This window comes from Sorex araneus, chromosome X, assembly GCF_027595985.1.
Source record: "Sorex araneus isolate mSorAra2 chromosome X, mSorAra2.pri, whole genome shotgun sequence".
Classification (NCBI taxonomy): Eukaryota; Metazoa; Chordata; class Mammalia; order Eulipotyphla; family Soricidae; genus Sorex; species Sorex araneus.
In genome coordinates, this window is record NC_073313.1 from 212,560,318 (window position 1) to 212,583,443 (window position 23,126).

The 23,126-nt window shown below is 34.4% G+C and overlaps 1 protein-coding gene across 1 annotated transcript in view; it reads right to left on the reverse strand.

The window, feature by feature from the left end:
• Positions 1 to 23,126, reverse strand: part of TTN (titin) — a 289,480-nt gene that overhangs the window by 124,873 nt on the left and 141,481 nt on the right. Inside the window, exons 145-165 of the mRNA XM_055119737.1 lie at positions 22,217 to 22,291; positions 21,486 to 21,578; positions 20,623 to 20,700; positions 19,176 to 19,244; positions 18,929 to 19,012; positions 18,489 to 18,788; positions 17,635 to 17,715; positions 16,564 to 16,641; positions 8,616 to 8,699; positions 8,235 to 8,318; positions 8,072 to 8,152; positions 6,032 to 6,115; positions 5,472 to 5,555; positions 5,307 to 5,390; positions 5,068 to 5,157; positions 4,853 to 4,927; positions 4,642 to 4,725; positions 4,433 to 4,510; positions 3,966 to 4,052; positions 3,410 to 3,496; positions 3,067 to 3,144 (exon numbers count right to left, since the gene is read on the reverse strand). Coding sequence (XP_054975712.1) covers positions 3,067 to 3,144; positions 3,410 to 3,496; positions 3,966 to 4,052; positions 4,433 to 4,510; positions 4,642 to 4,725; positions 4,853 to 4,927; positions 5,068 to 5,157; positions 5,307 to 5,390; positions 5,472 to 5,555; positions 6,032 to 6,115; positions 8,072 to 8,152; positions 8,235 to 8,318; positions 8,616 to 8,699; positions 16,564 to 16,641; positions 17,635 to 17,715; positions 18,489 to 18,788; positions 18,929 to 19,012; positions 19,176 to 19,244; positions 20,623 to 20,700; positions 21,486 to 21,578; positions 22,217 to 22,291 — 1,938 coding nt within the window. The remainder of the gene's footprint in view (positions 1 to 3,066; positions 3,145 to 3,409; positions 3,497 to 3,965; positions 4,053 to 4,432; positions 4,511 to 4,641; positions 4,726 to 4,852; positions 4,928 to 5,067; positions 5,158 to 5,306; positions 5,391 to 5,471; positions 5,556 to 6,031; positions 6,116 to 8,071; positions 8,153 to 8,234; positions 8,319 to 8,615; positions 8,700 to 16,563; positions 16,642 to 17,634; positions 17,716 to 18,488; positions 18,789 to 18,928; positions 19,013 to 19,175; positions 19,245 to 20,622; positions 20,701 to 21,485; positions 21,579 to 22,216; positions 22,292 to 23,126) is intronic.

Sequence of the window (23,126 nt, forward strand, 5' to 3'; positions counted from 1 at the left end):
TGACAATGGATATGAGATATCTTCACAAAGACCCAATAATGCAAATTTCACATTTGTGCAAAGATTATAAAATCCATGAAACCAAAAATACACAATGCATACAAAATACTTATCTACAAAGAGACAAGCCTTCTGTTTTCTTATACCTGAACTTTCTCTTGACTGCTTTATTTAATGTATGTTGGTGGCACAGAAGATAGCCTTTAAAATGTGGCATTGGTTATAGTGGAGAATCCAAACTAAATATTTCAGTTTTGTTTTAGTGAATGGCACTCTGGAATCTATAATTACTATCAAGAATCAATACAAAAATTAAGAAGTTGGAGAAATTGTACAGTGGCTAAGGAGCTTGCCTTACACAGTTCGGGTCTGATCCCAGAACCGCATATGGCCTCCAGATCCCAGTCAGGAATGAATCCTGAACAGAAAACCAGGAGTAAATCCTGAGAACATCTGGGTGGAGCTCAAAACCAAAACAAAATAAATAAACAAAATAATTAAATTTTAAAAATCTACTTCAGAAGTACAGCTATTTTTAAAATGAAGCAAGCATCTTTTGGAATGCTTTCACATTGACTGTCACCCTATTGTAAATTTTTATTTCTAAAAAGAGTTTTCAAAAGATCAAAAACTATATGTTGTTATATACCTTCATCAGGGGGAGTCACTGTTCTATCAATGGTTATGGGTTCCGTTTCTTCATATATTGTTTCCTCTGGAGACTCTTGAACTTAAAAAACATAGTATTTTATTTTTGACTATATTCAGGATATTGCAACTTCTAACTTGCAACAAATCACCTGACTTCACTCTTCAGATGACTTTCAAATATCAAAGTTCATTATACAACACAAACAAAATATTATATACAAGACCCACTTACAATCAAAGCAAGATCATGAAGACTCATAGTGCAATTGTGTACCTTGGACAGGTGGAGCCTCTGGTTCTTCAGGGACAGGAGCAGAAACTTTCTTTTCTGGGACAATTTTCTTGGGCATTTCAGGCACTTTAAAGAGAGTGTTTTTTGCTTACAACTAAGAATTGAGATGTTCAAGATTGTACAAAGAGCAGGCAAAGAATATAAGGCAAAGAATAATATGTTATAAGACTTCGTGGGGAAAATGACCTCAGAGGCATGACATCCTTTAGGTTGTAATGGTTTTATAAGTGAAATTTCCAGTTTGCTTTATTTCTTTTCTTCTAAGTTCGAATGTAGGTGTTCTCCACTGGTATAAAGTTGATGACTTTATCTAATTTGTTCTTTTTGATTTGAGCAATTATTCCTCCATTCTTAATTCTTATTTCCATGAGACTACCTTTTAGAACAACACCTAGTTCAGATCACTTTCCTAAGCTCCAGGAGCACATGCCTAACTTCCATACTTTAAAGTGCTAATAAATTCACTATGTCTTTTCTAATATCAGTTTGTCATAGACTCAATAAGCCATTCTCGTGGTTTGTTTAGCTTCAGGCCTTCTAATCATCTTGGATTTCTAACTACTTTGTTTAGACATCAAGTTAGTCTTCATCTCCCTCAAATATAATCATTTTTTATTTCTACTACCACTACCATTGTAGCAGAACTTATTTTTGTGTGTGTGTTGCTGGGGATGGAGCCTGAGCCTCACACATGCACCTTGGATGGCAGGTGCAACTACTACTAAGCAACATCCCTGGCACCCTGTTCAACTCTCAACTTTAGATAGCTACAATAGCTCTTTGCTATTAACACTGTCTTCTCATAGCTAATGCCAGTTATTTATTTACTTATTTATTTATTTTTAAGCTCAATTCTTTTATACATCAGTTTAAAAACTTTGGTACTTATGACTGTCTCCAGGATAAAGCACATGCTTTACATAAGGATCAGAGAGAGCTCCAAACGTCTTCATATTGAAATTCATATTCACATTTGTCTTTGATTGCCTATCCATAATAAAAAAGTGTAACTCTCCTTAAACTTCTTAGGCTCCTCTCTGTTTTTCAATACTATTTTCCTTTTGCTTCAGATAGCATTTTGTCAAATGCTACATGTAAAACTCCATAAAAATGTAAATTTTTTTAAACAGTTTTCCCTGATGTATCTGCTTGAACTTGATCTACCTTTACTGGTGTTTTGATTGCCCTTTATATACACTTCAAATGTATGATTGCTTGCTGTCTATGAAAAATTTAGCTGCACTTATCTTTCTTTCCTCTCAAGAAAAAATCCAAGATTTAAATTGTTTGAGGTCAGGGTCTGCTCTTTTTTTTTTGGACACACTGTCTTGTTCCTGGTATTCTGCTGAATTGAACTGTTCTATTCTATTGAGAGGATGCCTTTTCTACCACTAGCCACTGAGTCATGGCACAACAGAATCATATTCTCCCTCTCTGTCTTATTTTCTCTTTTTGCCCTCATTATTTCCTTTTTTGTTTTATATGAATGCGAGTCTGCACAAACTCACTACTTTTTAGCCTAAGAACTTCTATTGAAAGACTAGGACAGAGTAGAGAGGTAAATATTTTTTCTGCACGGTAGGTACCTTTTTGGGGGAGGGCTTCTGGTTTTTTGGTAACGGGTGCAGGTTCTTTCTTTACTGGAACAAGTTTCTTGGGTTCTTCAGGTGCTTTAAAGATATTAGTTTTATTTTAAAGATAGTATTTAAAAACATAGAAAAGTAAGAATAAACTATAACAAATGGAGCAGCATTAAGAGTAGTGAAACAAAACAATGACATTTTATCTCTAGTGAAGACAATATATTCTGTTTTAAGATATAGATAATTAAAATGCCTATTAATATGTCAATGATTACATTAATACCTTTACCTGCTGTTGTTTCTGGCTTCTTAATAGTTGGCACTTTCTTTGCTGGGACAACTTTCTTTGCCATCTCAGGTTCTTTAAAGATATTAGTAGCAGTTAATAATATAAAATTTCTATATACACACAGTAGATTTGACAAGTATGCTCAACACTGTGACAGAATTGACAAAACACAATACTGCACAATATATACAGAAAGAGAAAACTCAGATGGGACACAAAAATGAAGCACATATTTGTTTTATTGCAAATACCTTTAGGAGGTGGAGCTTCTGGTTTTTTGATGACAGGAACTTTCTTCTCTGGAACAATCTTCTTGGGCTCTTCAGGCACTTGAAAAATAGTAATTTCTTTTAGAATCAGATAATTAAAATGGAAAAGGTCAATGCAAGTGAGTAAAAAAGATCACAAGTATTTTCTTAAGATGTACAGAACTACAAAGTTCTGTAGACCAAAACCTTATGTTTTGTCAATTTTGTTTTTGCCAATGAGGTAAAATTTCAAGGAGATAGAACACTGACATTTTTCCTCAAAGAAGACAAGAAACAGACATATAAATAAAGCAAGAGGCATCCCCCATTGGATCCTGTCTTGTACCTGCTGGTGGTGGGGGTTCTGGTTCTTCTTGTACAACAGGAACTGGTTCTTCCTCTTCAGGAGCAATTTCCTCAGGTTCTTCATGTACTTAAAAGATAGAGTTAACTATAATTTAGTACATAAAAATATTTTAATATGAACAAAGCACCAAACACAGAAATCAGCAATTGTGATTTTTTATTGTCTAGCAAATATTTTCTCTTAGTTTTATTAAGATGAAACCTCTTGTATCCACTGACTTCTGTTCCCATTGATTTTGGATGCTTTAAAAGGTTTTTTTGGTGCTTAACATTATTTATGGTCATTAACAATTCATTCTACAGTCTCTCTCTAACAATATATGTTAGAAAAGCTTTGTTTAATACAGTTTATAATGCTTTTTTAGGTGCCTCTGAAAAATTACACAGAATTGGTTTGAGATCCAAACTAATTTAGAACAATTAAGACAGACAAATGAATAATAAATTATCAAAAGATGGTGAATTATAGAATGGGATAAGACAGGTTCACATTAGAAACAGGCACAAACATCAAACTCATTAGTGGTCTCCAGTACCTTCTTCTGCAGGAGGAGATTCCACTTTCTTGGGAACAGGAACAGCTGGTTTCTCTTCTAAGACAGGTTTCTTTGGCACCTCTGGCACTTTAAAGATATTAGTTTTACTTAGGGGTTGGTCAGAAGTGTATGAATTTAGACCACATCAAGTTCACATCTTGCTCAAATAACCCAGAGACAGACCCAATAACAAAATTCACAATAAGGTCAGTAGTCTGTTCTTGGATCTAAGTGGAAAGGACAATATGCCTATGAAGAATAGTGAACTCCTTCAGAGCTCATAATAGATGCATCTTTCTTTTTAAAACAGTGATGTTATTTAAAAACATTTAAATATTTAAATCCTAAACATTCAGTTTTGTAGTTGAAAATCAAAGAGACTTGACAAACAAAAGGGTTTCTACACCAAGTCATTTTTGAGACCAAGGTTTAACGCTTTCCTGGAAAATTTCATCAGGGACATGTACCTTTTGCTGCCGGAACTTCTGGTTTTTTGGGAACAGCTACTTTCTTTTCTGGAACAACATCTTTTGGAACTTCAGGAACTTTAAAGATATTAGTATTTTAACATTATGAAAATGGCTAGTAAACATTCATAAGATTTACACAGAACAAAATACTTTTTAAGAGTTTAAGGGTATCTATTTCAATCAAAAGATAGACAGCATTATTATACCTTTAGCAGCTGGGATTTCTGGCTTTTTGGGAACTGCTGGAGGCACTTTCTTCTCAGGAACAATCTTCTTGGGCGCCTCAGGCACTTTAAAAGATATTAGTAGTTTTTAGTTGATAGTTTCAATGCCCCTGGAAGCCATTAAGTAGGAAAGGGGAACATAAAGTTATAAAGAGATGTTGTTCTGTGGGAAGTTAGTGGCAGAGACAAATACCTTTAACTGGTTCAGGTTTTTTGTCAACAACAGCAGGTTTCTTTTCTGGGACAGGTTTCTTAGGTGGCACCGTCACTAAAGATATTAAAATTTATGTTTTAGAACCAGTAAGGATGTGTGACAAACACCAAACACACAAAACCTTAAAATGCCAAGAATTTTCAGAATATAAAGGTGAGAGATTGGCTAATGCAACCTAGCAACTGGTCTACTACCTTTTGGAGGAACAGCTGGCTCTGGCTCTGGCTCTTCCTCAACTTCAGCCGGAGGTTCTTCAGGGGCAACTTCCTCAGGTTCTTCATACACTTTAAAGATACAAGCTCATTTTAGCACTAGTATTGGCTAAGAATATGAGATTATTTGCAGAAAAGAAAGGAAGATTTTTAGATACAGTGAAAAGAGGTTTTGTTTTGTTTTGTTTTTAAGAATACTTGTTTGATAGTTTCATTATTACCTTCAGGGGGAGGACTTTCTGGCTTGGGAGGAATCACTTCAGGCACCTTCTTTTCTGGGACAGCTGCTTTTGGCACTTCAGGTACTTTAAAGATATTAGTTTTTATAATTAGACAGAGTAAAAGAAAATGGACAATATCAGTCACAGATACATAGAGGTGACTACCTTTTGCAGGTGGGACTTCTGGCTTTTTTGGAGGTGCCACAGATACTTTCTTTTCAGGGACAACTTCCTTGGGAGCCTCAGGCACTTGAAAGATATTAGTAAAATTACATTGAGGAGTTGTGGAGACCATAGTCAGAAAAATCTTTTCAAAAGAGAACTTTGTGTTATAAAGTTTAAGGTGAGCAACAAACCTTTAGCAGGTGGGGCTTCTGGCTTCTTTGGAGGTGCCACAGATACTTTCTTTTCAGGGACAACTTCCTTGGGAGCCTCAGGCACTTAAAAGATATTAGTAAAATTACATTGAGGAGCAGTGAAGACCAAAGACCAAGTCTTTTCAAGAGAGAAGAGTTTGGTGTTTGAGCAACAAACCTTTCGCAGGTGGGGCTTCTGGCTTTTTTGGAGGTGCCACAGATACTTTCTTTTCAGGGACAACTTCTTTGGGAGCCTCAGGCACTTAAAAGATATTAGTAAAATTACATTGAGGATCAGTGAAGACCACAGACCAAGTCTTTTCAAGAGAGAAGAGTTTGGTGTTACAAAGCCTAAGGTGAGCAACAAACCTTTAGCAGGTGGGGCTTCTGGCTTCTTTGGAGGTGCCACAGATACTTTCTTTTCAGGGACAACTTCCTTGGGAGCCTCAGGCACTTAAAAGATATTAGTAAAATTACATTGAGGAGCTGTGAAGACCACAAACAAAATCCTTTTTAAGAGAGAAGAGCTCTTTGTTTAAAAGCCTAAGGGACTGACAAACCTGTAGCAGGTGTGGCTTCAGGCTTTTTAGAAGGTGCCACAGATACTTTCTTTTCAGGGACCACTTCCTTGGGAGCCTCAGGCACTTAAAAGATATTAGTACAATTACACTGAGGAGTTGTGAAGACCACAGACACAAATCTTTTCAAGAGAAGAGCCTTGTGTTTTAAAGCCTAAAAGAGTGACAAACCTGTAGCAGGTGGAACTTCAGGCTTTTTAGAAGGTGCCACAGATACTTTCTTTTCAGGGACAACTTCTTTGGGAGCCTCAGGCACTTAAAAGATATTAGTACAATTACATTGAGTTGTGTAGACCACAGACAACAAAATCATTTCAAGAGAGAAAGCTTTGTGTTTGAAAGCAGACCTGTGGCAGGTGAGACTTCAGGCTTTTTAGGAGGCACCTCAGTTACTTTCTTTTCAGGAACAACTTCCTTAGGAGCCTCAGGCACTTAAAAGATATTAGTAAAGTTATAACAAGGAGTTATGAGACCACAAACACAAAATATTGTCAAGAGCAGAGGTATTATTTATTCTGAGTCTGAGATGATAGCAAATACCTGTGACTTGTAGGACTTCAGGCTTTCTAGGAGGCCCCAAGGATGCTTTCTTTTGAGGGACAGTTTCTTGAGGAATCTCAGGCACTTGAAAGATATTATTGGTTTTACTATTAGGCTAATGAGATCAATGGAGTATAATTACTTATAAGAGCTTAAGAGGTATTTTTCCCCTGTAGAATAGACAGGGGTAAAAAATACCTGAAACTGGTGAGGTGTCTGGTGTTTTGGGTTTTGTCTTGGGAACTTTCTTTTCTGGGACAGCTTCTTGAGGAACTTCAGGCACTTTAAAGATATTAGTTTCACACTTAATAAAGTGATGTGGACTAAAATGGATATCAAGGAAGGAATGCTTTTTGGAAGAATGAGGTTAAGGCTAAAATGTACCTGTAACAGGTAGAGCTTCTGGTTCTTTGGGTGGTGCCTTGAGAACTTTCTTTTTTGGGACAACCTCTTGGAAACTTTCAGGCACTTGAAAGATATTAGTAGTTTTACAGTCAGGTTAGTAAAGAATAATTTTATAAAATGATTCTCCTAAACTCTTTTAAAACAAGGTGGGGTTAATTAGCATGGACCTAAAGCAGGTGGGAGTTTCAGGTTTTTCTGGGTGGTGATTTGGGAGTGCTATTTCCTGGGACAACTTCCTGAGCAGTTGCAAGCACTTGAAAGATATTAGTACATTAAAATGCAAGACAAGTGAAAGTTTACATTATAATTATCCTGTAGAGGAAAGGACCATCTTTTTCATCTTATCAGAGCAGTATGAATAAATATCTTTAATAGGTGGGGCTTGTGACTTGAGGGGCACAGTCACAGACATTTTCTATTCAGGCATAGCTTCTTCAGGAGCTTCTAGCACTTAGAAGATATTAGTAAGCATTTAGTTTGAAATTACAAAGGGGAAATACTGACAACACATTTACACAAGAATATATAATTGTGACAAGACCTTTATCTAGGATGGCAGACACTACCCCCATCCCCCTGAAACAAGAGACTAACAACATGAAAGGATAAATACCTTTGGGAGGTGGAGCCTCTGGTCTTTTAGGAGGAACTGACACCTTCTTTTCAGGGACAGCTTCCTTTGGTGGCACCTCAGGCACTTCAAAAATAGGAGTAATTTGTGTTTAGAAAAGAAGAAAATAACTGATGACAAAATCATTAATCATGCACCAGGATATATTATATAGGTAACATTTTTTATATTTAAATGGTGGAATTTATAGATGATGGTTTTCTAGCTACAGTAGCCATTATTTTTTCTTCCTAGTAAGTACCACTTTGACATTACCTTCAGGGGGAGGACTTTCTGGCTTGGGAGGAATCACTTCAGGCACCTTTTCTGGGACAGCCGCCTTTGGCACTTCAGGTACTTTAAAGATATTAGTTTTCCATGATTAGACAGAATAAAGACAAATGGTCAGTACTGGACACAGAGACAGAGAGGTGACTACCTTTTGCAGGTGGGATTTCAGGCTTTTTTGGAGGTGCCACAGATACTTTCTTTTCAGGGACAACTTCCTTGGGAGCCTCAGGCACTTGAAAGATATTAGTACAATTACATTGAGGAGTTGTGGAGACCATAGTCAGAAAAATCTTTTCAAAAGAGAACTTGTGTTATAAAGTTTAAGGTGAGCAACAAACCTTTAGCAGGTGGGGCTTCTGGCTTCTTTGGAGGTGCCACAGATACTTTCTTTTCAGGGACAACTTCCTTGGGAGCCTCAGGCACTTAAAAGATATTAGTAAAATTACATTGAGGAGCAGTGAAGACCACAGACCAAGTCTTTTCAAGAGAGAAGAGTTTGGTGTTACAAAGCCTAAGGTGAGCAACAAACCTTTAGCAGGTGGGGCTTCTGGCTTCTTTGGAGGTGCCACAGATACTTTCTTTTCAGGGACAACTTCTTTGGGAGCCTCAGGCACTTAAAAGATATTAGTAAAATTACATTGAGGAGCTGTGAAGACCACAAACAAAATCCTTTTTAAGAGAGAAGAGCTCTTTGTTTAAAAGCCTAAGGGACTGACAAACCTGTAGCAGGTGTGGCTTCAGGCTTTTTAGAAGGTGCCACAGATACTTTCTTTTCAGGGACCACTTCCTTGGGAGCCTCAGGCACTTAAAAGATATTAGTACAATTACACTGAGGAGTTGTGAAGACCACAGACACAAATCTTTTCAAGAGAAGAGCCTTGTGTTTTAAAGCCTAAAAGAGTGACAAACCTGTAGCAGGTGGAACTTCAGGCTTTTTAGAAGGTGCCACAGATACTTTCTTTTCAGGGACCACTTCCTTGGGAGTCTCAGGCACTTAAAAGATATTAGTACAATTACATTGAGTTGTGTAGACCACAGACAATAAAATCATTTCAAGAGCTTTGTGTTTCAAAGCAGACCTGTGGCAGGTGGGACTTCAGGCTTTTTAGGAGGTGCCACAGATACTTTCTTTTCAGGAACAACTTCCTTGGGAGCCTCAGGCACTTAAAAGATATTAGTAAAATTACATTGAGTTGTGTAGACCACAGACAACAAAATCATTTCAAGAGAGAAAGCTTTGTGTTTGAAAGCAGACCTGTAGCAGGTGGAACTTCAGGCTTTTTAGAAGGTGCCACAGATACTTTCTTTTCAGGAACCACTTCCTTGGGACCCTCAGGCACTTAAAAGATATTAGTACAATTACATTGAGTTGTGTAGACCACAGACAACAAAATCATTTCAAGAGAGAAAGCTTTGTGTTTTAAAGCAGACCTGTAGCAGCTGGGACTTCAGGCTTTTTAGGAGGCACCTCAGTTACTTTCTTTTCAGGAACCACTTCCTTGGGAGCCTCAGGCACTTAAAAGATATTAGTATAATTAGATTGAATTGTGTAGACCACAGACAACAAAATCATTCCAAGAGAGAAAGCTTTGTGTTTTAAAGCAGACCTGTAACAGGTAGGACTTTAGTCTTTTTAGGAGGCCCCACTGGTGCTTTATTTTTAGGGAGAGTTTCTTGAGGAATCTCAGGCACTTGAAAGATATTAGTAAATTTATGTTTTAGCCATATGTATTAAATGCAACAAGAAACAAATACACAAATAAAAAGAACTCTCAGAAAGTTGGTTCTTTCTATTGCAGTTGAAGGCTTTTAGGACATGGAATTTTCTTTTTCCTGACAAAATTCTGTTGGGAATCAGTCACTTAAAAAGTTACAATATTTTTATATCTAGGAGTTTTTAAGTGTCACCACAAATAGTAAACAAGTCTGTAGAGAAAGACATTTTCCCAGACTCCAAAGTTTCCAGTCAGATAAACCTTCATCAGGAAGGATTTCAGGCTTTGATGAGGAATCTTATATGTTTTCTTTTTAGGACGAGTTTCACAGGGAGTTCCAGGAACTTTATGAAATTAGTATTTTATCATTTAGTGGATGAAAATCATTAGCAACAGCAAAATGTTTTTAAGACTATGTAAGCTGTTTCTCCTTGAACTGGAGGGCATGTAACATACACCTTTTACTGACAAAGGTTGTCTTTTGAGGGAAGGAACTCTCTTTGCAGGAACAACTACTTGAGGAGCCACAGGAACTTTAAAGATCAAAGTTCGTATTAAATGTTAAATGAGGAATATAAATTATAACTACAGTAAGTTATAAATATGGATTTTTAGAAGCTTTTTCTCTATCATTTCTCCCTTTACTCACCAACTAAGCATAATGTGGTAAGTAGATTCTTGAGAAGAGGTGCTCACCCTTTCCTTACATTGAAGGCACTCATTGCTAGGTATTTATCATATGAATACTTTTAATATGGGGAGTTTCTGTTATAACAGGAATTGTAACAATTTGTTCTGACAAGAAACATCATGGGGAGCTTCTGGTGCAAGCAGTGTTAGTAGATTTACATTTTGGGGCTGTGAAGATCATTAAAAAAAGCAGTTTTAATAGCAAAAGACAGACAATTTCTTCTTCAGGATCTGTTCGGAGATGACATGTACCTTTCACAGATGGAGGTTTTGGCTCTGTAGGAACATCCTCATATATTTCCATTTCAGGAGCAACTTCTTTCACGACTTCTTGTGCTTTGAAGATATTAGTATGATATTTAGCATTAAGGGATTAGTTGAGACACTGAGCAAAGTAACGGAACCAGTGATTTTTATGTCTATTAGGTGCTTCAGTAAATTGTAAAAGGTATATAGTACTGAGGGAAAGAATCCTATCTTATTTGTTCTTGTTTATTATTCCCCAGTTCCCTAGCATAGCATAGGCATTTATTTCATGAGGAAAGGAAAGACTTACAGAAAGAATACTACCTTTAAGTGAAAGGTGTTTCAATTTCAAGGAAGCACTCAAGGGTGTTTTCTTTATAGGAGCTATTTTTTGAGAGAATCAAGCATTTTACAGGCATTGCTCTGCACATCAGTATGATGATGAGCAACAGAATTTTAACTGTGACTACACCTACAGGAATGCCCCAGACTGGGAGCTCTTTCTACCTCGAGAAGCTAATTCTATATTAATAGATTGACTGCTTGATTTTTAGCAGCTGTTTTCTTGGTAACCTCAGTTACTATCAATATTTGTTATTTTATTTCTTGTTTAAAATTACAATTTGGTAGATAGGTAGAAAATTAGATCTTACAAAATTATCTTAAGATTAATTATTTGGTCTTATTGAAGCCAACACATCACTTGCTACTGTGGTTTTTCATCAATGATAAATAACAGAAAAAAATGTCTTTATAAGAAAAATTAACTTCTTATAATTAATATAATTAATGTACTTTGAGCTGTACTTTGAGCTGTTAGACTGAGGATAACAATATAGTGCTAATCTATAAAAATTCATTTTATACCCTCACTTTTGACTCTTTCAAAAGAGAATTATTTTGGCCAGAACAATAGTACAGCAGGTAGGGCATTTGCCTTGCAGGTGGCTAACCTGAGTTTGATCTCAGGAACCACATATGATACCCTGAGCTTTGCCAGGAGTGATTCCTGAGCACAAAGCCAGAACTAAGTCCTGAGCACTACTGGGTATGGCCTCCAAATTCCCAAAAGTTAAAAATAAAATAAATAAATAAATAAATAAAAGGGGATTGCTTTTCAAGCATAGGAATCAAAATCCAAATATTTTTGATTGAAAGACAATATCAAAGTATTTATATATTCTTTAAATTACAGATAATATAAATTTCATGAAGAAACTGTAAATATTGATGTTTTAAAATTTTCTCATATTTTGATGTATCAAAAATAAATCAAAATGAAAAAATGACTCTAAGAAATAAAAGATGATCAAAAGAGCCAGTAAGTATTCAAGGCAGAATTCCAACTAAAATTATTGGTTTTGTTTTAAATTGCCTTGATTTTAAAAATCTCTTAAATGTATTTTATGCTACATCTAGAATAGTTATCATAAAATTTAATCCATAAAATTTATGATTTTTTATTTTGGTATAATTTGTATAATATGGTATTAGTTCCTGTTATATGACATTTTGATTTAATACTTGTATTTATGTTGTATAATAATAATCACATTAAGTCAAGTTTTCCTTAAGACACTTTACTAAAATGTACATATAAGATATTTAAGTCTTACAGAAAATTTATTTCAAATTTTTATGCTGGCTTTTAATAATAAAGCCATTTTTAGAAAAAAAGTAATTCTATCAAGAAAATAGATTTTATCCTTAAATTTCAACTCCATGAAGTACTGAATTACTAATTTAGTATCTATAATCAAGCATCTAGTTACTTGATGGCACTAATTTATACTTTCAAAAAGATATATTTAGTTAATTCATATAGTCTAGCTTCGGGGACAGAAATATCAAGTGGTCACATAGATTTTTTTCTAACTAGTCTGATTATTTTGTATTGAAAGAAATGGTCATACCACTTTGCAGTTGAAAATTCTGTTGAGTCATGTCTCTATACTATGTACATATATATATATATTTTTTTTCTCTTAATAAATCACTTTTTTGAAGGGCCATAGTCAGCAAAGCTAGGGCAACCACAGTTATGTCTGGCAGTGCCTGGGGGAGGGAAAGGAAGACAAGTGGCGCCTGGGATTGAATTCAGGGCCTTGCACTGTTCCCCACCATTTGAGCTATCTTCCTGACCTCTATGTTTTTATGTATTTTCTGTGGGAGCATCATAAGACAAAATTTTATAGCCCAAAGTATTTTCCATGTATATAAATCAAAGACTTTCCCACTACATTTTTCTTTAATGAATCATAGGGATGTTTATATACTTAGTCAAGCTGCTGCTTTGGGGAACCCTCTTCTCTAAAATAGATTCTGGAGCTTAGAAGATATTAGTATTTTTAAGAATGTTAAATACTACTACAATAATGATATAAGAAGATGACTTCCTTTTGGCTTGTACCTTTTGGTGGGGTTGTTTTCCTCCTTTTGACAACACGATCTTGTTTCTCTGGAACACTTTCTTTGGAGACATCCAACTCTAAAGATATTAGTATTTTTTCATTGAGAAAGGCAAAAAAGACTCGAAAGAAAATCTTATATATTAATATGTATGTTAACAGGTATTGTTACTTTAAATCGGAAATTTTATTGCTGTTTTAAGTTTATCTTTGCATATTGTTTGAGACTTTGCTTTTTGTGAATGAAAAGCCTACCATGTTTTTGTCTTGAGTACTTTAAGTATTAGTGTTTTAGCATTAGAGGTATGAGAATTATTACATTAAAATAATTTCAAGACTGAAGAAGAAATATTTTCTTCCTCAGATTTTAATAAATAGGAATTATACCTTCTTTGGGAAGATGCTCTGGAATTTTGGGAATACTTTCCAATAACTCCTTCCCTTGAAAGAGTTCTCTGATTATATAAGGTTCTTTAAAAATATTACTAGGTTTATACTTAGAAGCTGTAAAATATTAAAGTATCTAACATGAATATGAATTTTTGGAGTTTAGAGTTTAAAGATATTCATCCAAGTGTGATGTGATCAAATGTACCTTTAATTGCTGATGTTTCTCTCTTTTTTGTCATATGTATTTTGTCCTCTGGAACAACTTTCTTGGGTGGTTTGGACACTTAAAATGTGAATATAGTAACATTTATAAATGGTTAAAAATATTGAGTTTTTAAAATGAGCCCCCAATTTTTTCCCATTAGATTAGTATCATATATACCTTTTGACTGTATGGTTGTCTTTTGAGGATAGGTCACAAGAATTTTTTCTTCTGAGATTAATTCTTGAGACACTTCATATACTTAAAAGATATTAGTATTTATATAATTAGGGTGAAGAAGATTAGATTAAGAAAAGCATAATACATATTACACATTCATCAGTCAAATTGTCAGTAGTACATAGACACAAATTAGTGACAAAACTATATTCCTACAATATTAGGCATCACTGTACAGTATATATAATGTGTGTATATATACTTATATATATAATATGACAGCATTTCTTTTGTTGTAGCCAGAAGGGAACTCTCAATTGGTGTTTCTCAGGTACTTTAAGGCTGTTCTTGGTGATTTTAGATCAGCAAAGCTGGTAAATCACCATGAGGCCCTGAGGATGCAGTGCTGCCCAGGTCTGATGGTGCTAGGTATTACTGGGCTACCCCAGCAGTGTTCAGAGGGAATGCCGGGGTAACATCTGGTGGTGATTGGTTGCCTTCGGGACTGAACTCAACAATGCTCATGTAGTGCTGAGGACTGAACTGGGGTTGGCTACATACAAGGGATGTGCCTTAACATCTATACTATTTCTCTGGTCCCTGACAGTAGTTCTTAATGATTGAGATGAGAAATTTGAAGAATTTACTGGCCAGAGATTACAAAATTATTCTACTTTGTTCACAAAAAGTTACTAGTAAAATGTTATATTATTCAAAATTTAATGTATTTGGGTATAAATAACAGTGTCTACATTGAGTCATATGTTGAGAATTCTCCCCTATATTTGACCTACCAGAAATTCATGCACGTTCTTTCCTAGCTTCTAGGAAGCTAGTTATCTATATTTCACACCCTATCAGGTTTGTGGCTTCTTAATTTAATAAGTATGCAAAATCATTTAGATATTGAAAGCAGAAAAGTAATGATTAAATTTTTAGAAATTATGGTAGTGAAACAAAGATTTATTTAACATTTAGGAAGAAATGATGCCTGATAATAACAATGAAACTCAAGTGTAGAAAGGATATTCAAAAGAGGATGTCATTGTATGCTCTACTCCAATCTAATGTTACATTTATACATTTATACAGGGGATGTACTTTTCTTTTTCTGGGTTGGAGCCTTGTGTTCAAGGCTTCCTTCTGGTTTGGTGGTAAGGATAACTCCTGGCAGTGCTTCAGAGACCATATATGGTGTCAGGGATAAAACCCAGGTTGGCTGTGCACAAGGCAAACACCTTATCAGTTATACTATCTCTCTGGCAACAAGCAAGGAATTTTTAAAAAATTTAAATAAATGGAAGAATATCCTGACTAATGACATTTTTAGTATATATTCAGGATATTTAACTATCAGTTTATTTTGTTGCACAAATTATTTACAGATAATTTAATATGGAAACAAAAAATGGATTAGAATTCCTTTGAGGCTTGAGTGGCCTCGTAAATCTATGCTCACTTTAGCAACATTGCCAAAATGTGTCTAGTAATTGCCCTACAGTAAAAAAATAGAAAGAGGTGAACATTTTTATTCTATAAAATCCAATTAAATATTATTATGAAATTAAAGTAAGTTACTTTATGGTCTGAGAAAATAAATTGCCCCATATAAATGGCTTTATATACAGAGCACGTTAACAAGACAACATGATGATAAATGCAACATGGCAAACGACTTATAAAATTGAGCAAGGTTATGAAGAGAAGACTATTATTTTTATTACTTTGGGGAGAAATTATTCCTTCTCTGAAACAAGATATTAGTATATTTAAATTTAAAAGCCGTAAAGACAAAACACTGAATTTAAGTATTCAAATAAAACCGAGGAAAACCAGCAAGGTTTCTATAGTCACTGTATATTTTGTGCCTTTAGGAAAAATTGTACGTAATTTTTCTTCTTTAATATTTTTTAGACACATCAGGAACTTTAAAGATATTAGTATATAAACTATTACAATGATATATGAGACATAAGACAGAGAAACAAAATTATGAATAACTTAATGACGAGTTACTCCAAGTTAGGGTTAGTATCAGTGTATACTTTTTGCTGGAGGAACTTTAGGCTTTTTAGGGACAGCTTCATGAAACTTTTCTTCTGGGACAATTTTCTTGGGAACTTCTTGAGCTTAAATATAAATGTTTCATTTTTAAGAACGGCATGATTGGGTGTAAAGTATCAAGACAAAAATGGGCATCCAAAATTGTGAGTCACCCAAGATAATGAATCAACTAAACAGTCAATTCATCTGATTAGATTGCCTTGTCAATCAGTCCTAGTTTTTATTTTTTGGTATGGAAAAATACCAAAAAATATGGAAAAGAGTTTGCATTTTGGATATAGCATCATTTTTTTGTTAAAATTTGAAACATGTTTGTTTCTAGAAGTAGTTATAGATGGTTTCCAAAATAAATTATTTTTGAAAAATAAGTAAAGAGTCAATTTTTCTAATTACTGCTTAAGAATGGCCATCACAAACAAGACCTGGGAAGGTCATCCCAGAAGAGAAGATTATGTAAGCAAACAAACCAAATTACATCGTTCACCCAAGTTGAGGCAGTGAGGGGAGAATTCTTTCTCTCCTTCTCATTGTAAGTGAATAAAAGAGGGATTTATTTAAGTGGAGAATCAGCAAGGCAGGTACCTTTCGCTGGTGGAACTTTGGGTTCTTCAGAGACATGAATTTTTTCTTCTACCACAATTTTCTTGGGCTCTTCGTGTACTTTAAAAATAGTAACAATAATTTATTTCACTTTTAATCATTCAAAAATTGTTTTGGTAAACAAGCATAAGAGAAAAGTGAATACAGAACAGCAAATAGCCATAGTATAAAATGCAGACATCACTTTACTATGTATATTACAACATTTAAATTTAATTTGAGAATAAAACTGACAACAAAAGTACAAGGGAGTACATCAAATTTGAGGGAAAATAACACAGAAGATAAGATGTTCTATGAATAAAAACAATAACACAGAAGGCTCAGCTAGCAGCAAACAATAACACAGAAGGCTCAACTAGCAACAAAGAGTTTAGTAAACCCCCAGACAAGGACTTAATGATCCCATGGTGAATATATAATAATTTTCACAAATTTTCTTTTGCTGAAGTATTTTGTGATAATTCCATTATCCCTTTAGTTATAAAAACTAACATGAAATTTATATATAATAATTTTATTTTTTGCCTGCTAAAGGATAAACCTTGGGGGTTGTTTGGGAAAATGGGGACAATGAAGGAGGGAAGGTCACTCTGGTGGTGGGATTGGTGTTGGAACATTGAATGACCATAACAAGTGTTTTATAAATAACTTTGTAAAACATGGTGTTTAAAAAAAGTAAAAATATATTTTTAAAAAAGCAAGGGAATTCTTTAATACTAGCATCATAAAAGCTATGTATTTGCCAGGTTATTAAAATGAATAGGAAGACAAACTTATTACTAAGCATGTTAGTAAAGATATAATAAAACAATACTAGAGGAAACCTAGATTTTGCTATTTGGTTAATAGCTATATTTATCTTGGATATTTGAGGTATAATGATGATGATTTCTTTTTTTTTTCTTTTGGACTTTAAGCTACCATAAAGACATTAGTTGTTTCATAAGTCCCCAACATCAAACAGATGAAAGATATTAAGTATTATGCAGACTCATAAAACAAAATGTTACTGTACATAAAATTAATTATTTTTTTTAAACAATAAGGTACCTTTTGATGGTGGCTCTTTTTGAGGAATGACTTTAGTGGGTGGCTTTTTTGGAGGGATGATTTTTTCAGATACCTCACGTCCTTTAAAGATATCAGTGTTGTTATATAGAGTGAACTCTTAAAGTACTACAGAGCACTATTATCAAAGTTAATACAATATGCTCATAAAATATACTTATATTTTGAAATTTATATCACATTTATTTCCAAAAACAACGTAATTAAAATCTTTTCTATTACAGATTAACTATATGAACTAGAAGTATATATAGTCCTTACATTATTTTAGTGTAAAATATGGAGTCTAAAATACTGTGGAATTTATGTTTTGTTTTGAAAATATAATAGAATGTAATTGATATTATGAACAATTAATTTGCTTTCTATGTGATTTCCCTATAGAAATTATCATAGCATAGCTATATTTTTGGTGAGCTATTATCACTTCGTGAACAAAGCAAAGGTTGTTTTGTCTAAACATGTGAAATACTCAGTGAGAACTGAGATTATTTCTTTTCATTCAGTGATTCTTCTTGGCATCTGTAACAATTATATATCTTTTACTTGGATTTTAAATAAGAATCATATGTGATCGCAAAGAAAGTAGGTATCACACATTACTATCTTGTTCGCTAAGTGGTACTTGTAGTTAATTTCTATATCAGTCTTAATTTCTACATCAATCTTAATATCATCACTCTATATAACTTTAGTACCAAATAGTTTAAAGTCATGCTTTACAAATTTATCATGGAAAATATTTGAGTTTTTAGTACCTCAAACTGGACATAAAATATACTTTAAAAAGTTAGAGCAGGTATAGCAATTTATAATATCCACAGAACTCCCTATACCTTTTGGTTGAGCTTTGGGCTTTTCATATACTTCCACTTCTTCAGCTTCTAGACTTCTGATTACTCGATGGACTTCTTCAGCTTTATGGACTTCTTGATATCTACGTTCTTCTACTTTGATAAATTCTTCTACTTCATGGAACTCTTCCTCTTCAAAATATTCTTGAACTTCATGGAACTCTTCTTCTTCTTCAAAAAGTTCTTCCACTTGTGCTTCCACTAACTCTAATTCTGCTCTTTGTTTTACAACTTCTTCTTTGTGGAAGGCAACTTTTATTTTTTCTTCATGGACCGTTATCCCTGAAAGAGCATCTATTTTAAGATATTTTTCTTTTTTAACAGAATAAGTAAAGACATTAATTCAAAATATAAACTAAAAACAACATAAAAAAAGGGTTTTCATGCAACAATGTGAAGTGCAAAGATCTTTCTAAAAGTACCTTTACTTGGGGGAACAGCTTCCTTTTTAGGTAGAGTAACTTTCTTTTCAGGAATTTTCTTTTCAGGAATTTTCTTTTCTGGGACTTTCTTTTGTACTTCAGGCACTTAAAAGATATAGTTTTAATGTTTAAGAATGTCAAGAGTAAGATTTCATAGACAAAGTCACCAAAACAAGACACAAGACATAAAACATAAAATCCTTATGGGAAAGAGGAACAGGATGCTCAAGTTTAGGAAAGATTGTACCTTTGGCTGGAGGTGCTTCTTTTTTCTGAACAGGAACAGGGACTTTTTCCTCAGGAGCTTTCTTTGGCACTTTAAAGATATTAGACACTTTGATTAGCTGACACTATTACATAAATAACATAAAAAATAACATCAGAAACAACATCCAAACTGAGGTCTAAGGGGTTACTTAGTACAACTGGACAACCATTTACAGACAATAAAGATAATTTCCTACATGACTCTTTTGTACTAAACCAGATATTTGAAGAGACTAACCTCTGTTTCTTCATTTAAAAAATGTAAATATAACCAATATTAAGCATGATTCTATTCTTTTAATTTAGAGATGGCTCTTATGAAGTGATTACCTAAGTCCTGACATAAGTGTCATGTTATGCTGGGCCCTATAGTAGCAGCTGAAACATCTACTGTGATAGGGACAGCATAATCTAATTAACCAAGAATATCACTGAAACATTAATCTAATTAGAAAGCAAGGAGAAATAGACATTGTGAAATAACCTTGAGTACTTGGGCCAAATAGAACCATAAGGGATATGAAGTTCTTTAAAATAGCTTTAGAATAGATTTTCTCTCTCGATGAACAATGGGATGACAGTGATACAGTGATTATGGTAATTACATGAGAAAACTATTCTCAAGAACTAAAATAAAATCAGGAGTAAAGTATGGGGAAGAGAAGTTTTTGATATGTGTAAAGTGAGTAGCTTGCGGGGTTTTTTGAGAGGGGTGGAGGAGAGTATCTCGTCCGCATGGCAGAGCCTGGCAAGCTCCCCATGGGGTATTCAATATGCCAAAAACAGTAACAAGTCTCACAATGGAGATGTTACTGGTGCCCACTCGAGCAAATCGATGAGCAACCGGATGACAGTGACAGTGACAGTAAAGTAAGTACAGAGATATATTGTTAACATTATAATTTTTAGTAATTTTAAATAAAACTTTATAATATTAATATATATGTAATCATCTATTAAAAGTTTAAAAAGCTAAATAAATAAAAGGTGGTATATTTTTATTGTTTTATAATCAGCTCAATTTTCTATTTAAATTTCTATGGAAAGTGATGGGTGAAATAAGTGATACTTTGGTTTTTAAAAATAAAATTTATGCTAGGGCAGGAAACAATGTAACAGTTAGGAAACATGCCTGACATGCTCTGAATGAAACCCAGGTTTCATTCCTGGCCATCACAATGTTCTTTGAGCATTTCTAAGTATAATTCTGGAGGCCCTGGCATTGCCGGCACGACCCTGTAGTCCCTGGCACTGCTGGGCCCAACCAGCATTGTAACCTCAGATCCTTGAGCTGAGCGGATGGACCAGTTGACTAGAACCAGAGGTGGGGCTGCTGGACCTCCTGAGCATCTCTCAGAGGGTTCTCCACCCCCCACTTAAAAAAGTTAATGGGAACTTCAAGACTTTTTAATCTGAATTTGTTATACCTTTAGCTGGTGGAGCTTCTACTTTTTTAGGAACAGGAGTCGGTGCTTCAGGTACTGCTTTCTTAACCACTTCAGGCACTTTAAAGACAGTTTATAGATTTTTCTTTAATGACATGCAAAGAACAGAACATCCATATACCCCAAGCCCCATCAAAAACAAACAAAAGCCAAACAAGCTACAAAACATTGATTGATTTAAAAAAGATACTAGACAACTAAATGTAACTATACACACATATAAGAGAAAGAGAGAGAAAGAGAGAGAGAGCATGGATTCTAAAAGTGAGAAAAATATTAATTGGAAATTCTATGAGCGAATATAATGTCAATTATGCAAAAAACTGCTATCATCATTAGCAATGAAAGTCTAGGAAATATTCTTAAAAATAAATGGCACAGGGGGCCGGAGCGATAGCACAGTGGGTAGGGCGTTTGCCTTGCACGCGGCCGACCCGGGTTCGATCCCCGGCATCCCATATGGTCCCCCAAGCACCGCCAGGAGTAATTCCTGAGTGCAAAGCCAGGAGTAACCCCTGAGCATCGCTGGGTGTGACCCAAAAAGCAAAAATAAATAAATAAATAAATGGCACAGAAAAGTATTTCTTTTTCCTTAATATTGAAGGAAAAAATTGAAAGCTGGATGAAATAATTGCATTAGCACTTGGCCAGATAACATGCCAATAACATTCCTAATTGCAGATGCATTAGAAATGGTTGGGAAGGAAAGGGGCCACAAAGATTTAGGTGCCAGTAATAATTAATCTTCAATTTATTGATATAATGTAAGAAAAGTATACTGATGAGTATTAGTTGAATTCTGAGAAAGATCAATACTACTAAGTCAATCATAAAAGTGGCTGTACCTCTAGGTGGTGCCACCTCCTCAACCTCCTCTACGCTAGGTGGTTCTTCCAGGACCTCCTCTTCTGAAATAGGCTCTTCAGGCTCCTCAAACACTTAAAAAAGATTATCATTTTATAAATTATTTTTATAATTCTCCTGAATAGTAAGGGTAAAATGGTATCTCTGAAAACAGAGGTTGTCTAACCAATAAAGGTAAGTCATGGTTTAACAACAAAGATATATAAAATTTCACTAGGCTTTGAAAAGAAATCAAGTGGATCTTCAAAATATATTAGTCCGTTCCAGGAATTTTGAAAAGGATGTCAGAGAACTCTCTTAAAATGATGATGATGGATTTTACTGGTAACGGACTTGTTTGTAGTTAAACATCTCCTTAGGTGTTTAACTGAGATTTCAGTTTCTGTTACTCAATCTTAACTAAATTTTTTTTTCTTGGTCAAGTTTATCCCACAATTACCAATTAAGCAATTTGATGCAAAATCTATCATGATCAGTACAGTTTCTTTTAAAGATAATCAGTAACATGAAGCAACGAAGAAACAACAGACTAAATATACGACAAAGAAGATTTTGGTTTTAGCTTATCTGCCTAATTTCTATTATGTAAATAACAAGCTATCTTAGAGTATGAATACCTTTATTTTCTAGAGTTAAATTTAACTTCAAATAGTAGACAATTATAAGACAACGATGGCTTTGAAAATACAATATTTCTTCGAAAGTCATCTACCTTCAACAGGTGGAACTTCCTCTTCTTCAGGGGGAATTTTTTGTCGTTCCTCCACTTTCTTAGGTACCTCAGGAACTTAAAAGATTTTGATTGTTTTAGGCACTTAAAATTCAAGAACTAAAGATAAAGATGAAGCTTCTGATTTTTCAATATAAGAGCAAATATCAACATGCATTTGCACAAGACAAAACATTGAAATTTTACAGAATCATCAATGAGACAAAAATAACAACATTTGGGAGCTGGAGAGATAGTATAGTGCACAGGGCCCTTGCCTTATCCACATTTGACCAGAATTCAGTTCGATCTTTGGTCCAGATTATCTCCTGAGCCCTTCCAGGAGTGATCCCTGGCCACAAATCCAGGAGTAAGCCCTGAGCACTGCTAGGTATAACCGCCAAACCAAAATAAATAAGGAAAGAAAGAAAAAGGAAAAAGAAAGAAAGAGTTTTTTAGTTTAAGATTAAGACATATTCTCTACTTTTCACTGCTGAAGCCTCTGCTTTTTTAGAAAGAGCAATGGGCCCTTTAAGGATATAAGAATTTAGTATTTTTAATTTTTTAGGATACAACACATGTAAAGAAAGAACCAACATAAATAGACAAAAGTGGAAAAATTTACAAAGCACAAACATGGATAAAAAGTTACAAATGACAAATGCAAATGATAGACTACATAATGTGAACATTTATGCTGAACAGCCTTTGCAGGTAACATCACGGTTCAACATAAGTACTGCAAATACATCCATGTTTGGCAGAGTTGTACCTTTGGCAGGAGGAGCCACAGGTTTCTTAAGACTGGGAGGAGGCACCTTCTTTTCTGGTTCAGGTTTCTTCAGCACTTTAAAGATATTATTTTATTTTACAATATTAGTTTCACAAACACAGAAACAATGGGCCTAGCAAC